Genomic DNA, 15178 nt, shown 5'->3' on the forward strand with positions numbered 1-15178 from the left:
GAGTTTATATATGTGTGTGTGCTTGCAAATATGTGTGTGTTTGTGGGTGCGTACATGTGTGTCTGTGCGTGTGTGTGTGTGTGTGCTTGTGTGTCTGAATGTGTCTATATGTGTGTGCGTGCATGAGTGTATATGTGTGTGTGCGCATGTGTGTCTATATGTCTGTGTGCGCATGTGTTTATATATATATATATATATGTGTGTGTGTGCATGCAAATATGTGTGTGCATGTGTGTCTGTTTGTGTGTGCGTACATGTGTGTCTGTGTGTGTGTGTGCGCATGTGTGTCTGGATGTGTTTGCATGTGTTTCTATGTGTGTGCATGCATGTGTGTATATATGTGTGTGCGCATGTGTGTCTATATGTGGGTGTGTGCATGAGTTTAAATATGTGTGTGTGCATGCAAATATGTGTGTGTCTGTGTTTGTGGGTGCGTACATGTGTGTCTTTGTATGCGTGTGTGTGTGTGTGTGCGCATGTGCGTAGTGTGTCTGAATGTGTTTGCATGTGTTTCTATATGTGTGTGCGTGCATGATTGTATATGTCTGTGTGTGCATGTGTGTCTATATGTGCGTGTGTGCATGAGTTTAAATATGTGTGTGTGCATGCAAATATGTGTGTGTCTGTGTTTGTGGGTGCGTACATGTGTGTCTGTGCGTGTGTGTGTGTGTGTGTGTGCGCGCATGTGTGTCTGAATGTGTTTGCATGTGTTTCTATATGTGTGTGTGTGTGCATGAGTGTATATGTGTGTGTGCGCATGTGTGCCCGTATGTGTGTGTGTGCATGCATGCAAATATATATGTGTGTGTGTGTGTGTGCGCGTGCATGTTTGTCTGGATGTGTTTGCATGTGTTTCTATATGTGTGTGCGTCCATGAGTGTATATGTGTGTGTGTGCGCATGTGTGTCTATATGTCTGTGTGTGCATGTGTGTCTATATGTGCGTGTGTGCATGTGTTTATATATGTGTGCGTGTGTGCGCTTATGTGTGTGTGTGTGTGTGCATGTGTTTCTATATGTGGTGTGCATGCATATGTGTGTGTCTGCATGTGTGTCTGTGTGTGCCCGTGCATGTGTGTCTGTGTGTGTGTGTGAGTACATGTGTTTCTATATGTGTATGTGTGTGTGCATGTTTGTCTATATGTCCGTGTGTGCATGTGTTAATATATGTGATGTGCGTTCATATGTGTGTGTATGCATCTGTGTCTGGATGTGTGTATCTGTGTGTGTTTGTTTGTGTTTGTGTGCATGTGTATCTTTATATGGTGTGTGTGTGTGTGTGTTCAGGCTGACAGAGGAGCAGATAGCAACGGTGTGTGAGTCTGTCCTGCAGGCTCTGTGTTATCTTCACTCTCAGGGAGTCATCCACAGAGACATCAAGAGCGACTCCATCCTGCTGACGTTGGACGGCAGGGTAACATTCTCACACACACACACACACACACACACACACACACACACACACACATACACACACACACACACACACACACACACACACACACACACACTCATTCAGCTGAATATCTTATCCAGAGCCACAATAAAAGAAGCATTTCAGATCATCAGAGAGCAGCAGTCTGTAAAGGGCGCCGGATCGTTGATCGGTCGTTGTTCAATGAGTTGTCCATTTTAAATGAATTATTTATTCAACTCAATAACGATGAGTCCTCTGAGCGAGTGATTCATTCATTAGCACATACACACATCACACAGGAAGAGGAGATCAGTTCATTTTTGAAGTCTTCTGTCAGGTCTGAGTCATTCATTCATCACCTGACACACAGAAGCCGATCGTACACCGTCAAATGTCAGATGTTTTGTATTTCCTATGTATTTTTCCCGCAGGTCAAGCTGTCAGACTTTGGCTTCTGTGCTCAGATCAGTAAAGACGTACCCAAGAGGAGGTCTCTGGTCGGGACTCCATACTGGATGGCACCGGAGGTGGTTTCTAAGACGCCGTACGGCACTGAGGTCAGCAACACTTCAGGCTTTAAAAAGTCTTAAATTCACTAAACTTTTGTCTTGTAGGTCTTAAATCATTTTAAACAGGTCTTCATTTTCTGCTGTCCTTGTAAATCTACCCAATCAGGCCAACATGCATCCAATAACCCAACACTCCATCTAACACAAATACACTTGATTGAACATGTACACACACACATCACCTATATACTCTAAGGGCTCTATTTTGCCGTGGCGCATGGTCTAATAGGGTTGAGTTTATTTTCTTAATGAGTTATAGGTGTGTTTTGAGAATAAACCAATCAGAGTCTCATCTCCCATTCCCTTTAAGACCCAGCTGCGACGCGCCAAGAGCACATTCGCCATTTACAGGGCGCAAAGTAAGTCTAAGTGGAAAAACTGAGCATTTCACAAGCAAACAGTAAACAGTGTTTTTAACAGAAAACAGTTAAACAGAGCATCTACTGCGTGAGAATGAGAGATAATGGATCTACTTTCACTTTGGCTCTTGGATAGGGAAACCTTTACACACAGACATCAATTAGCCTATAAATAATTAATTGCGTTTGTTAAGCGCAAATATTCGTTTCAAAACTATTTCTAAATTCAGTTCTAATTTCCAGCAAACGAATAAATGAACAATAATAACAAAATGTGCTCAAAAAACCTGAGTTATATCCTAAAACACATGCTGTGCCCCATATGGTCTAAAACCTGACAGCTGGACAAATCTAAGCTTGTTTTTAATAAAACAAATATAAATATGGATATAATAAATAATACTGCTAATTATAATAACATTATACAAAAGCAAATTGTTATGAATGAACTGAAAAAGCCTCCCGAGATGAAGAAGACATAAAAGCAGTGATTTTTCATATTTATGTAGGCTAGAAAATAGTATGTTGTGTAATATTTTAATCCTTTATATTTATATTCTATATATATTCTTATTATATCCTATATATATCCTTAATATTTAAATGTTTTCATATGTAAAGATATTTGCCTATTGCTATCTTGTGTGTATTAAGCAGTGTGTAAGCGAGGTGCAACTCTGTGCTGGAGTTTAGACCGGGTTTGTTTTGGTCTAATGAAAAATCTATTATAGTTTCTCAAAATAGCAACTCGCCAACAGTCCGCCTCAGAACACCTTCCTTTTTAGAGCAGAACGCCTATATGGGCGCACAAATGAGCGCTAATGCATTTGCTATTTAAACAGCGTAGCGCAACGCCTCAAAACCACTCTTGCGCCAAGCTGAAACTACCAAAAGACTATTGCGCCACGCCTTGCGCCACACTGCGCCGGGTGTATGATAGGGCCCTATAACTGCAGGTTAACTATGTTTATATATCATAACTTTAACTCTTAAAAGCGATTAGTTACTAGTTGATTAGTTATTAGTAACTAATAAAGTGATGGTAACTAATAACCTTCAACTATTCCAAATATGTAATGTAATGTAATGTAATGTAATGTAATGTGTATTTATATAGTGCATTTATTGTGTATGGCCATACACCCAAAGCGCTTCACAGTCATGAGTGGGTCTCTCCACACCACCACCAGTGTGCAGCATCCACTTGGATGATGCGACGGCAGCCACAGGACGACAGCGCCAGTGCGCTCACCACACACCAGCTATTGATGGAGTGGAGAGACAGTGGTCGAGGCAATTCGGTGGAAGGAGATGATTGGGAGGCCATGATCGTAAGGGCCGATAGAGGGACTTTGGCCAGGACACCAGGGTTAAACCCCTGCTCTTACACGAGAAGTGCCATTGACAGTGTAGTGTCCCCTTCACTATACTGGGGCATAAGGACTCACGCAGACCACAGGTTGAGCGCCCCCTGCTGGCCTCTCTAACACCACTTCTCACAGCAACCTAGTGTTCCCTAGTGGTCTCCCATCCAGGTACTGACCAGGCTCAGCCCTGCTTAGCTTCAGTGAGTAACCGCTCTTGGGCTGCAGGGTGATATGGCTGCGGCTCTTATATAAAGTATGCTTCCTCCTCAGGTAAATACATAAATAGCAGGCCTGTAGGTAGTCTGGTGGAAAGGGTGGTTCTATTTACTTAAAATATGGACCTTTTTTGCAGTTATTCGATTATTCGATTATTTTTTATTTTTTAATTATAATTTGCTGGATTAGCTTGTCGGATGGTCATCAAACACACTTTTTTTTTTTTTTTGGCTGTGGCATGTGAATGTGATTGTAATGCATTAATGTGCAGCTTTTGCAAAGCTGCTTTGAAACAATAATTATGAAAGTGTTACACAAATAAACCTGAATCAGATTAACTCTATTTACTAATGTGGTTTAATTATCGGGCGACGCTTTATAATAAGATTGTATTAAGTAATGCATTTACTAACATGAACACACAATACATTTGCTACAGTATCTGTTCATGATGGTCATTAAAATAAAGTAATTTATTGTTCATGTTAACTCATGGTGCATTAACTCAGAGGTTCTCAAAGTGGGGGTCGGGGGACAATGAAGGGGGGTCGCCTGGTGATTTTCAAAAATCAATACATTTTTATTAAACCTTAAGACTTACTGTATTTTATCAATAACCTACTGAAGAGAAAAAAATAGTCGTTTATAGTTACTATAAACTATATAGTTACTATAGTAGCTTATAGTTACTGGTTCTATTGGATTGTGACTTCTCAGGTAATACATTATACTAAAGACACAGCAATACTGTCAGATGCAGCAGATGGATTTTATAACACCAGGTTAAACTTTCTAGCCCATTTACCGCACTGACATACATAAAAAAAAAACACTTGGGTCTATTGGTGTGTGTGCGTCATTGCATACAAGGTTTCTGTATTTATAACCACCACCTCAGAGAATATTGGGGGTCACGAGTCACTGCCTTTGTCATTTTGTGGGTCGCGGGCTGAAAAGTTTGGGAACCCCTGCATTAACTGATGATAGCAAGCAGGCATTTGTATGTTAGTAATGCATTGGTGAATGATTAATAAATGCTGTACAAGTCTTGTTTTTTATTATGAGCAATATACACTCACTGGCCACTTTATTAGGTACACATTACTAGTACTGGGTTGGACCCCTTTTGCCGTTTAGAACTGTCTTAATTCTTCAGGGCAGAGATTCAACAAGATACTGGAAATATTCCTCAGAGATTTTGCTCCATATTGACATGATAGCATCACACAGTTGCTGCAGATTTGTCGGCTGCACATCCATGATGTGAGATTTCTCATCAACAAGGCATTTGCGCCCACAGAACTGCCGCTCACTGGATATTTCCTCTTTGTCGGACCATTCGCTGTAAACCCTAGAGATGGTTGTGCGTGAAAATCCCAGTAGATCAGCAGTTTCTGAAATACTCAAAGCAGCCCGTCTGGAAGCAACAGCCATGCCACATTTAAAGTCTCTTATTCTTCCCCATTCTGATGCTCGCTTTGACCTGCAGCAGATCCTCTTGACCATGTCTACATGCCTAAATGCATTGAGTTGCTGCCATGTGATTGGCTGATTAGAAATGTGCGTTAACGAGCAGGTGAATACCTAATAAAGTGGCCGGTGAGTATATAATATTGTCTTGTAACATAATAACATGAAATTCAATAGGGTGTGCTACAGTGCACAAGCGTGTGTGATTGTGCATAAAGTTGCATGTTGTTGTTCAGAATCTAGAATCATACTCTCTGTCTGTGTGTCTGTCTGTGTGTCTGTCTGTGTGTCTGTCTGTCTGTCTATCTATCTGTCTGTTTGTGTGTGTGTGTGTGTGTGCGCGCGCAGGTGGATATTTGGTCTCTGGGCATCATGGTGGTGGAGATGGTTGATGGAGAACCTCCGTATTTTAGCGAAACACCAATTTCTGCTATGAAGAGACTGAGAGACGAGCCGCCGCCGACCGCCAGAAACGCCAGCAAGGTCAGACCAGCGGGATTATTATAGCGCAGTAAAATGATTAGAAATTATACATGCTGGGCAAAGATTGATGGCAATTCATCACATTCTAGAATTAAGTCAGAATTTTTTGCCCTCCTGTAAAATTTTGTGTGAAAAATATGATGGATTAGTTGGCAGTTCACTCCACTGTGGCGTTCCCTGATAGATAAGGGACTAAGCTGAAGGAAACTGAATGAATAAATATATATTAGGGGAAAAATTGTATTGGATATCACTTCTCATCCATCCCCATAAGATGCCATTGTTTAAATGATCAGTCCAGCAGGTGGCGCTGATCAACAGCAGTATTCCTTCAAAGATATTCAAAGCAAGTTAAATAGACCTTTATTATCACAGCGGAATTGAACACCGGAGGCGCCCTTCGAATCAATGTATCGCTATTTCCGGTTTCACCAGGAGTCGCAGAAACATGACAGCCTCAGGACAGCGGATGACTTTCTCACTGTAACTTTGCCATCATTTGGACAGGAAGATGTTATTCGGTGAATGTGTAAAACTGACGTAGCCTAGACAGCATTTAAAAGATACCGATTTGCAGAATTTGTGCAGATAACGTGTCTTACACAAAGCGTTTGCAATGTCAGGTTCCAGTAAAGTGCACAGCTAACAGCATAAGGTCTGCTCATTCAAGCCATTCGTAAGCAAGATTAACACGGCTATTTAACATCCAGCAGGTTTAGTTTTATGTAGTGATGTTCGGATCAATACTAAAATATTAATATCTACGATACCAGCTTTGTATGTTCTAGAATAGATTATTTTATCAAAATATCCATATTTCGATAATTTGGAGCAAATATGTATTTTATTGGAAGTAGAAACACAGCGGAAAGTAACCACAATTTCCCTAGTTTCTCTGAATAATTCCAACTTAGTCGGACTACTGCAGAATCGGAGCTCGCTAGCCACTCAGTCCGCTGGGTGGGCTGGCACATGCAAAGTTATGTGTGGAGCTCCTTCACTTCCATAAACTCAAACGATGCAGTTTGTGACACGTGTAACAAAAACAGTGAGGTACTGTGGTAATACTACAAACCTAATCAAACATCTACATAGAAATCACAAGACAGAATATGACAACGCCATAATTAGGCGGTCAGACGAGGAGGAAAGGAGAGGTACAGATGCTGTTAGGGCGAGACAGACATCGCTTTCAGAGTCCTTAGGTGCAGCAGGCAGGCACCATCCAGGTACAGAGGGAGAAAATGCGGCGATGTGGCTGTGTTAGGTGTTGTGGGCTTTTTTGTGACAATGATAAAACAACGAAAAAAGGTTCAAAACACTTTCATGAGAACCGGATTAACATGTCACAAAATGTAGAAGTGTGATTGTTCTTTTAAGATGTTCAGGCAGGCGTTTTAAGATATATACATGCTCAGAAGCTGTCAATAAATATGTAAGTTGGCTTTTTGTATGATAATTCTTCATCAATAAACAAGAATAACCCGTAATATGGTTCGTATTCAGTATAAAGTGACACTTTTAAGTACACTACTTGTTACTTAAATAACCGAAACAGTCTTTTTCGGGCAGTATCGGAATCGGATCAGTATCGCCGATACTCGTCTTCATTTTACTTGATATCGGATCGGATAGGAAATAATTGGTATCGCACATCACGTTTTATGTCAGTTGTCCTTTCTGTAAACTGTGCTAACCCCTCCTTCCTTTTTAATCAGAGTCAGATATAGTGAATGGCGAGGCAGTTATACAGGCGAGTTGCTATCGGTCAATGCGGGAGCCCCATACATTACAGGCTGTTTATTGCTTTGTGTAACACGTTAGCTCCTTCTACTCGTGGAAAAAAATAATTTTTATTATTTATTTGAAGAACAGAAAATAACAGTTTACAAAACAAAAATATACATGCCAGGAGGTAATAAAATACAAATATACAAAATGTAATGTTACATATATAATAATTAAATACATTGTAGAGGTCACACATTTTTAAAGTGGGTCGAGCTTTCTTGTTTAGTGAGTTGATACTGGTACTATCCAGGGACCAGACGAGTCTTCGCTGAGGCCAGCTTCCAGCCTCCACCGCTGAGACTGCAGCGCTGCACAAGACTTTTGGCCAGCGGAGAAATTAAAATTGTCGTGCCCAACTGAGTCTGGTTCTCTCAAGGTTTTTATTTCTTCACTCTCCTATTGGTGAAGTTTTTTTTCCCTCTCCGCTGTCGCTACTGGCTCGCATGGTTCAGGATTGGTAGAGCTACACATCGATGAATTTGCTCTTCAGTGTTTGAACTCTCAGTAATGATTAAATCATACTGAACTGAGCTAAACTGAACTGAACTGAACTTAAACACTAAAAACTGAACTACACTGTTCCAGTTACTATGAGCATTTATGTGAAGCTGCTTTGACACAATCTACATTGTAAAAGCGCTGTACAAATAAAGCTGAATTGAATATTATACAAGCATAGTTCAGTCATCAGTACCTTAAAATCTGGTTTCTTCAAAACTAAGCCCACCAGTCTTTGATTAAACATGATCTCCGCTCTGAAGTGCATACAGCATACGAACGTACTCTCGCATATAACTTGAAACGACATTCAACCCCTCTAATAATTTCGCCCATGATTTGCTCTGTCCTTCGTCTTTCGGGAGATCGTGGAAAAGTAAGGGTGTCATGTTTTTGAGTTGGAGCAGCAGGGAACGCTGCAATAACAGCGATGAGATGACCCTGCCATTCTTTCTTACTCCGTCGCATTGAAACCGGATGTTGTGGTACGCTGTTTATCTTACCGGAACCAGGAAGTGTGAAAAAGGCCTATAGATTAAAACTATTCTTTTAAAGCTGTCCAAATGTCACTCTTTATGGGCATCGATCTATAAAGTTTTAAGCATCCTCCTTACGCACACACAATCAAAGCATAAAGGGTCATTTTGCTTTCTATGAAAAAGTCAGAATCATGTATTCCAGAGAGCAGTGTAATAATCTGATTTTATTATTATTATAACCATAACAAGCCACATGCCGTAGTTCTGGGATATTGACGGTGTGTGTTCTGCTTCATCAGATCTCTCCTGTCCTGCGGGACTTTCTGGACTCCATGTTGACCCGTGAGCCGCAGCAGAGATCCAGCGCATCTGACCTGCTCCAGCACCCGTTCCTGCTGCAGTGTTCATCACCCCGCTGCCTCATCCCACTGGTTGAGCAGACCCGCAGACGCACATCCCGCTGCTGACACACACACACACACACACACTCATACTAACCCACGCTCATTCTGATTACGTACCCCTATATACATTTCTGGAGAGCGTCAAATACGTCCCAGGAGCTACGTTTTTTTGCAGTTTTGTTTTTGCGAATCCACCAGAGGACGCTGTGTGTGCTTTTTCAGATCTCAAATCTCTCTTGTGAGTATGCCATTCACGCCTAAACCCATCCAATAGTGTTTTAAAAAAGCAATCCAGAAAAAGAAAAGCCCTTGCAGCGGCCTGGTTTTTACCACGTTTTAAGAGTTCACACTTAGCAGAAGATTGAATATAAAGCTTGTTTGGGATGCTGTCCTGGGAGAGAGCCCTGAGCTCAGAAGATCCTCATAAGAAATCTGGGGCTCCCTCCCGTTTGCAAGGCGAGAGGGGAGTTTGAGCTCTGGTAGATCTGGAGAACTCCCCTGCTGTAGTAGCTAATGAACAGATAGTGATCGCTCTTAAGAGATAACTACTGACTAGGAGCATGTCTATGGTGCTGATTTGAGTTAGTCAGTTAACTTAAGTTGCGTGTTTTTGGACAGTGGGAGGAAACCGGGGTACATGTGAGCACTGGGAGAACGTGGAAACTCAGCACAGAAACACCGGCTGGCTCGGTAAGGACTAGAACCAGTGACGTTCTTGCTGTGATTAACTGAGGGTATTTATAGTGGCTTAGGAATCGTCTGATTGGTCAATCATAATTTGTAATCATAGCAGTCATAAACACGTGACCCTCTCCAAATTAGCTTATAAATAAACTTCACTTTGGTTTTTACCACATTCTCACCCTGTTATTTGCTGGTTTATTTATTTTTTTTGGCTTCTGTTTTTGTCTTACCTGCTTTCTGGAACCGTTCTTCACCAGGATCTAAACCCATCTTACAACAGTAAACTCTAGACTCTGCTTTGGTTATGTTGGTGCTGTTTTTGACCCATTAAATTTCATTATAATCACATTTTAATACCTCATTTATAATCACTGATTTATTTTGTCTTTGCCATGATGGCAGTAAATACTATTAGACTAACAGTGGTTTGTTCTGGAGACAATCCAAAACTAATGTTGCTTAAGGGGCTAATAATATTGACCTTAAAATGGGTTTAAAACTATCATGATTAGAAATGTGTTGAAAAAAAATCTGCTCTCTGTTAAACAGAAACTGGGGAAACAATATACAGGGGGGCTAATAATTGGATCAAAACCCATCCTCACAGTCAATTCCTCTCTGCGTGTAAAGTCCACTGACGTACATGGCGAGCCACTGGACAAACTGGTAACAGCAGGAAAACTGTCCATAAGGAGGTAAGCGGTCAGCTGCTGGCGCAAAAAGGAGCGTCATACCACCCCATAGCGTTCATTTTAAAGACAAAATGCAGCCATACGTTCCTCTGGTTACATAAATTGCGATCTCCAGAAATGTATATAGGGGGACGTTTTTAGAATGAGCCGGTGCTGCAATAGTCATATCTGTGGACCCTTTTCACAAGACTATGACACGTTTAATGGTCATCATAATCCTAAATATTTACGCTTAAAAAAAAAAAAAACATACGTACATTTATATTTACGTGTGTATTAGGTCATTTTCACATCAAATGACAAAAAAACGAATTACTGCTTGTGCGAGGCGTTAAATTTGGTGACAAAAACTCAACAATACACTGTTCAGATTGAATCCCCTTTGGTTATGCTGGTGCTGTTTTTGCTCCATTGACTTCCATTATAATCACATTTATTGACTGCAAAGCTTATAATCATGCATTCCTGAGGGACAATGTGTCGTTTTAACGGTTGTTAAAGAAGATATTTTGACCATAATGCTCAGCTCTAAATATACTGGATGCCATGACATGAATGCTAGTTTTGTTACTATTTAAATGTAAGTATTTCTGTTCCTTCTAAATAAGTGAGGACGTTATAATCAAACAGAAAAACAGGACATCATTAATCCACTGCACAAAACCTTTGACTAATGTTGTGTGCAATATCGAGATGTTTGATGGGGAGTTTATTGAATGCATCTTTTGAAACTCTTCACAGACATGCATTAAGAGTAACCCTGTTATGATGAGTACAGTATGTGTTAACCTTCCCTCTTTTCAGATCCAGCAGACTGTGAAGACACTGTTTTGATCTTTGTCTTCAGAGATAGAAAAAGACAATAAATGATAAATTAAGTCATGCTGTAAATATTTAATATAGCGATTTTGAACTCATTTGCTTCAGTTAAAGTCATAATTATTCATCCTCCTGTGAAAGTTTTCTTTTCAAATGATGTTGAAGAGATTCAGGAAATGTTCACAGTATTTACTATAATATTTGTTCTTCTGGAGAAAGTCTTATTTGTTTTATTTCGGCTAAAGTAAAAGCAGTTTTTAATTGTTTTAAAGCCATTTCAAAGTCAATATTATTAGCCCCCTTCAGCAATATTAGTGTTGGATTGTCTCCAGAACAAACCACTGTTATACAATGACTTGCCTAATTACCCTAACTTTACCCTCATTACCCTAGTGAAGCCTTTAAATGTCACTTTAAGCTGTATAGAAGTGTCTTGAAGAATATCTAGTCTAATATTATTTACTGTCATTATGACAAAGAGAAAATAAATCAGTTATTAGAGATGAGTAATTAACACTATTATGATTAGATGTGTTGGACAAAATCTGCTCTCTGTTAAACAGAAACTTGAAGAAAATATACAGGAGGGCAAATAACTCTGATTTTAACTGGAATCCATTCAGACTAGTGGACGGAAAACATTGTTACGACTTTAGGGATTACGCTGTAGCAGAAATGGGTTTGGTTACTGTGAGCAAGAAAATGTGGACGAAACAAAACAATGTTATAAAAATGAGTCGAACCAGAAGGATTTGGCAGAAGTGAAAGTATTGATCATGTTTGGAAACATCTTAAGGGGCCAGCGTCAAAATAATAAATAAATACACTATTTTAATAACAATCAGGTTTCAGATAAATGTTTTTAAAGTTATACAAAGTTCAACCTTTGTGTGTTGTTGTGCCGTTTTCATCCACTCTGAGGTGATTTTGAGTCTTAATTTGGCCTCGACTATCTCTTCTCTGTGTTTTAGCAAATGAGATGATTTTTGCCGACAAATCTTATTTTGACACATTTTGGGAAAATGCTGAACACAATGAAGTTTTAAAACAACAGTAAACTCTAGGCAGATTGACTCTGCTTTGGTTATGTTGGTGCTGTTTTTGACCCATTGAATTTCATTATAATCACATTTTAATAACTCATTTATAATCACTGATTTATTTTGTCTGTGCCATGATGGCAGTAAATACTATTAGACTAACAGTGGTTTGTTCTGGAGACAATCCAAAACTAATGTTGCTTAAGGGGCTAATAATATTGACCTTAAAATGGGTTTAAAACTATCATGATTAGAAATGTGTTGAAAAAAAAAAAACAGAAACTGGGGAAACAGTATACAGGGGGGCTAATAACTCTGACTTCAATTACAAGCCTTCCTTCAGACTAGTGGAGGGAAAACTATAGGGTTTAATCCTTAATAGTGAAAATATGGATGAAATTAAACACATAAAAATGTGTTGAGAGATTCAGCAAAAGTGAGAGTATTTATTGGTGTGCTTGGGAATCTCTTCAGGGACAGACAAGGCCAAATTATTTAAATAAGTCAGATTTCAGATCATCTTTCTTTAGGTGTTACAAAGTTCAACCCTGTGTGCTGATGGGTCGTTTTCATCCACTCTTGGCTGATTTTGAGTCTTAATTTGGCCACAACTTTCTCGTCTCTGTGTTTCAGCAAATGGGATGACTTTTGGTGCCAAACTTTGAACATTTTATTTAATTTTAAGTGGAAAGCTTCATTTCTTGTGCCCAAGTAGTTTAAATTAGCTTGAAGTTTTAGTCAAATGCCTTAAAAACAAATTTTTCCAACAATTTTAGAAGCTGTTAGATTAGCCTGTGTGTGCTGTTGGTTTTCACCCACTTTGAGCTGATTTTAGAGTCTTAATTTGGCCACAACTTTCTCTGGGTTTCAGCAGATGGGAGGATTTTTGCTGACAAATCTTATCTTGACATATTTATTTTATCTTGACAGAAAATGCTTGGGAGTTTTCCTGGAACTCAACAATGCTCTGTTCAGACTGACCTCTCTTTGGTTCTGCTTTTGCCCCATTGACTTCCATTATAATCACATTTATTGACATGACAGCAGATAGTCATGCGCTCCTGATTGATGCTGGTTTTCCCTGTTGGGGTTTGTCCTGTTGATCATCAGCTGCAGTGCAAAATAAAAAGCATAGTCTCTGTCTTTTATATGGAGCACAGTCTGTAAGACCTTTGCACACTTATCTTGATATGTCTGAGAAACTCAACATCCTCCCCTCGGCTCTCAGAACACAGTAAACACAGTGAGTGTATTCCTGCACACACACTATAATCTAGAGATTTCCAAAAATTTCAGCCCTGCGACCCCCAAAATAACAATGCCAGTGACTCTGGACCCCCAGTATCATCTGAGGTGGTTATAAATATATAAAGCGCACACACAACAGGCCCAAGTCTCTTCATCATTTAATGGTGAGTGGTGTAAAGGTGTCAGAAAGTTTAACCTGGTGCCATAATAATCAATGTGCTGCATCTGATGCTATTGCTGTCTTTACTATAACGTTATCAACCCGAGAGTTGCTGATAGTTCTTTATTTACCTACATTTTTTCTTCTTCTGTATGTTATGGATAATCGATAGTCGTTCTAATAGTTTCATAAAATGAATTTGATTTTTGGAAATCACCAAGCGAGCCCCACTTTGGGAACCACTGCTATAATCTGCAGTTTTCCTCCACTGAACTCCATATAACAGACAGAAACTCTTCAGCACAGGCCAATCTAGAGGGTTAATGCAGACAACTGATGATCAACAGGAACAATGACACATGTTCCCTGTTTTCCATGAGTGTGTGTGCATGTGTGTGTGTGCTCTGCTGTGCTGAATGAAGCTCAGTGACTGAACAAAGAGTCTGATCACAGAACAGTCTGCTCTTCATTCTTGTGTCTATTTGGAGGTGTTGCTGAGTGGAGAAGATAGAGGACGTCCTTCAGCCTGAAGAGCGGGAATGTCTTGTATCAAAGGGCCCTGATAACACAAACATGCACACACTGATACACAGAAACACACACTCCCCCCACACACACACACTGATACACACAGAGGCGCACTGAACTGCATTACTTATTTGATTAAAATAACTCAACACTCAGTGTTTAGCACTGTCGCCTCACAGCAAGAAGGTCGCTGGTTTGAGACCCGGCTGGCTCAGTTAGCGTTTCTGTGTGGAGTTTGCATGTTCTCCCTGTGTTGGTGTGGGTTTCCTCCTTGAGCTCCGGTTTCCCCCACAGTCCAAACACATGCTCTAGGGGAATTGAACTAAATTAACCGTATTGTATGGGTGTTTCCCGGTACTTGTTTGCGGCTGGAAGGGCATCCACTGTGTAAAACATATGCTTGGCGGTTCATTCCGCTGTGGTGACCCTTGCTCAATAAAGAGACCGAGTCGGATAACACTTTAGGTCACAATTCACGGTATTAACAAACCATTAACTAACACTATTAGCTTAATAAACGACTAATTAGCTGTTTAATAATAATTAGTAAGGCAGTAGTTGGGTTTAGGTTTTGGGTACGTTTGGTGATGTAGAATTAGACCGTCCTTTATAACTACTAATGAACAGTTCATATCTTAATAATAGACAGCTGGTGACATGAATTGTGACCTAAACTAAAGGGTTACCCAGGGCCGGATTAACCTAGGGGCACAAGCACACCTGTGGGGGGAGGGGGGGATGCAGATTTTGTAGTGTCTATTTAGGCTAAGTGCAAATAGCACACCTTGTTGGAATGAGCTAGTTGAGTGATTCTCACCCATCACCGTTTGATTAACAGACAACATAACTAAAGAGAGCGGCAAACCGCATCGTGAGTGGCGCAGCTCGTAAAGCGCATGGCAACATGTTTTGACACGATTGATCATGAACCCAGTTAGAATCCAGCGTCTGATGA

The 15178-nt window shown here is 40.1% G+C and overlaps 1 protein-coding gene across 12 annotated transcripts in view; it reads left to right on the plus strand.

The window, feature by feature from the left end:
- pak6b (p21 protein (Cdc42/Rac)-activated kinase 6b) overlaps positions 1 to 9914 on the plus strand; it is a 58697-nt gene extending 48783 nt beyond the window's left edge. For 11 of the 12 annotated variants that reach the window (XM_068215536.2, XM_073933019.1, XM_073933014.1 and 8 more), the window contains 4 exons: positions 1287 to 1413; positions 1848 to 1973; positions 5746 to 5880; positions 8948 to 9914. In XM_068215536.2, coding sequence (XP_068071637.1) covers positions 1287 to 1413; positions 1848 to 1973; positions 5746 to 5880; positions 8948 to 9115 — 556 coding nt within the window. In that variant the 3' untranslated portion in view covers positions 9116 to 9914. The remainder of the gene's footprint in view (positions 1 to 1286; positions 1414 to 1847; positions 1974 to 5745; positions 5881 to 8947) is intronic. The other variant, NM_001162487.1, reaches the window with a different exon arrangement.
- The last annotated feature ends 5264 nt before the right edge of the window (positions 9915 to 15178 follow it).

The sequence above is a fragment of the Danio rerio genome, chromosome 20 (genome assembly GCF_049306965.1).
Source record: "Danio rerio strain Tuebingen ecotype United States chromosome 20, GRCz12tu, whole genome shotgun sequence".
In the NCBI taxonomy this organism is placed as follows: Eukaryota; Metazoa; Chordata; class Actinopteri; order Cypriniformes; family Danionidae; genus Danio; species Danio rerio.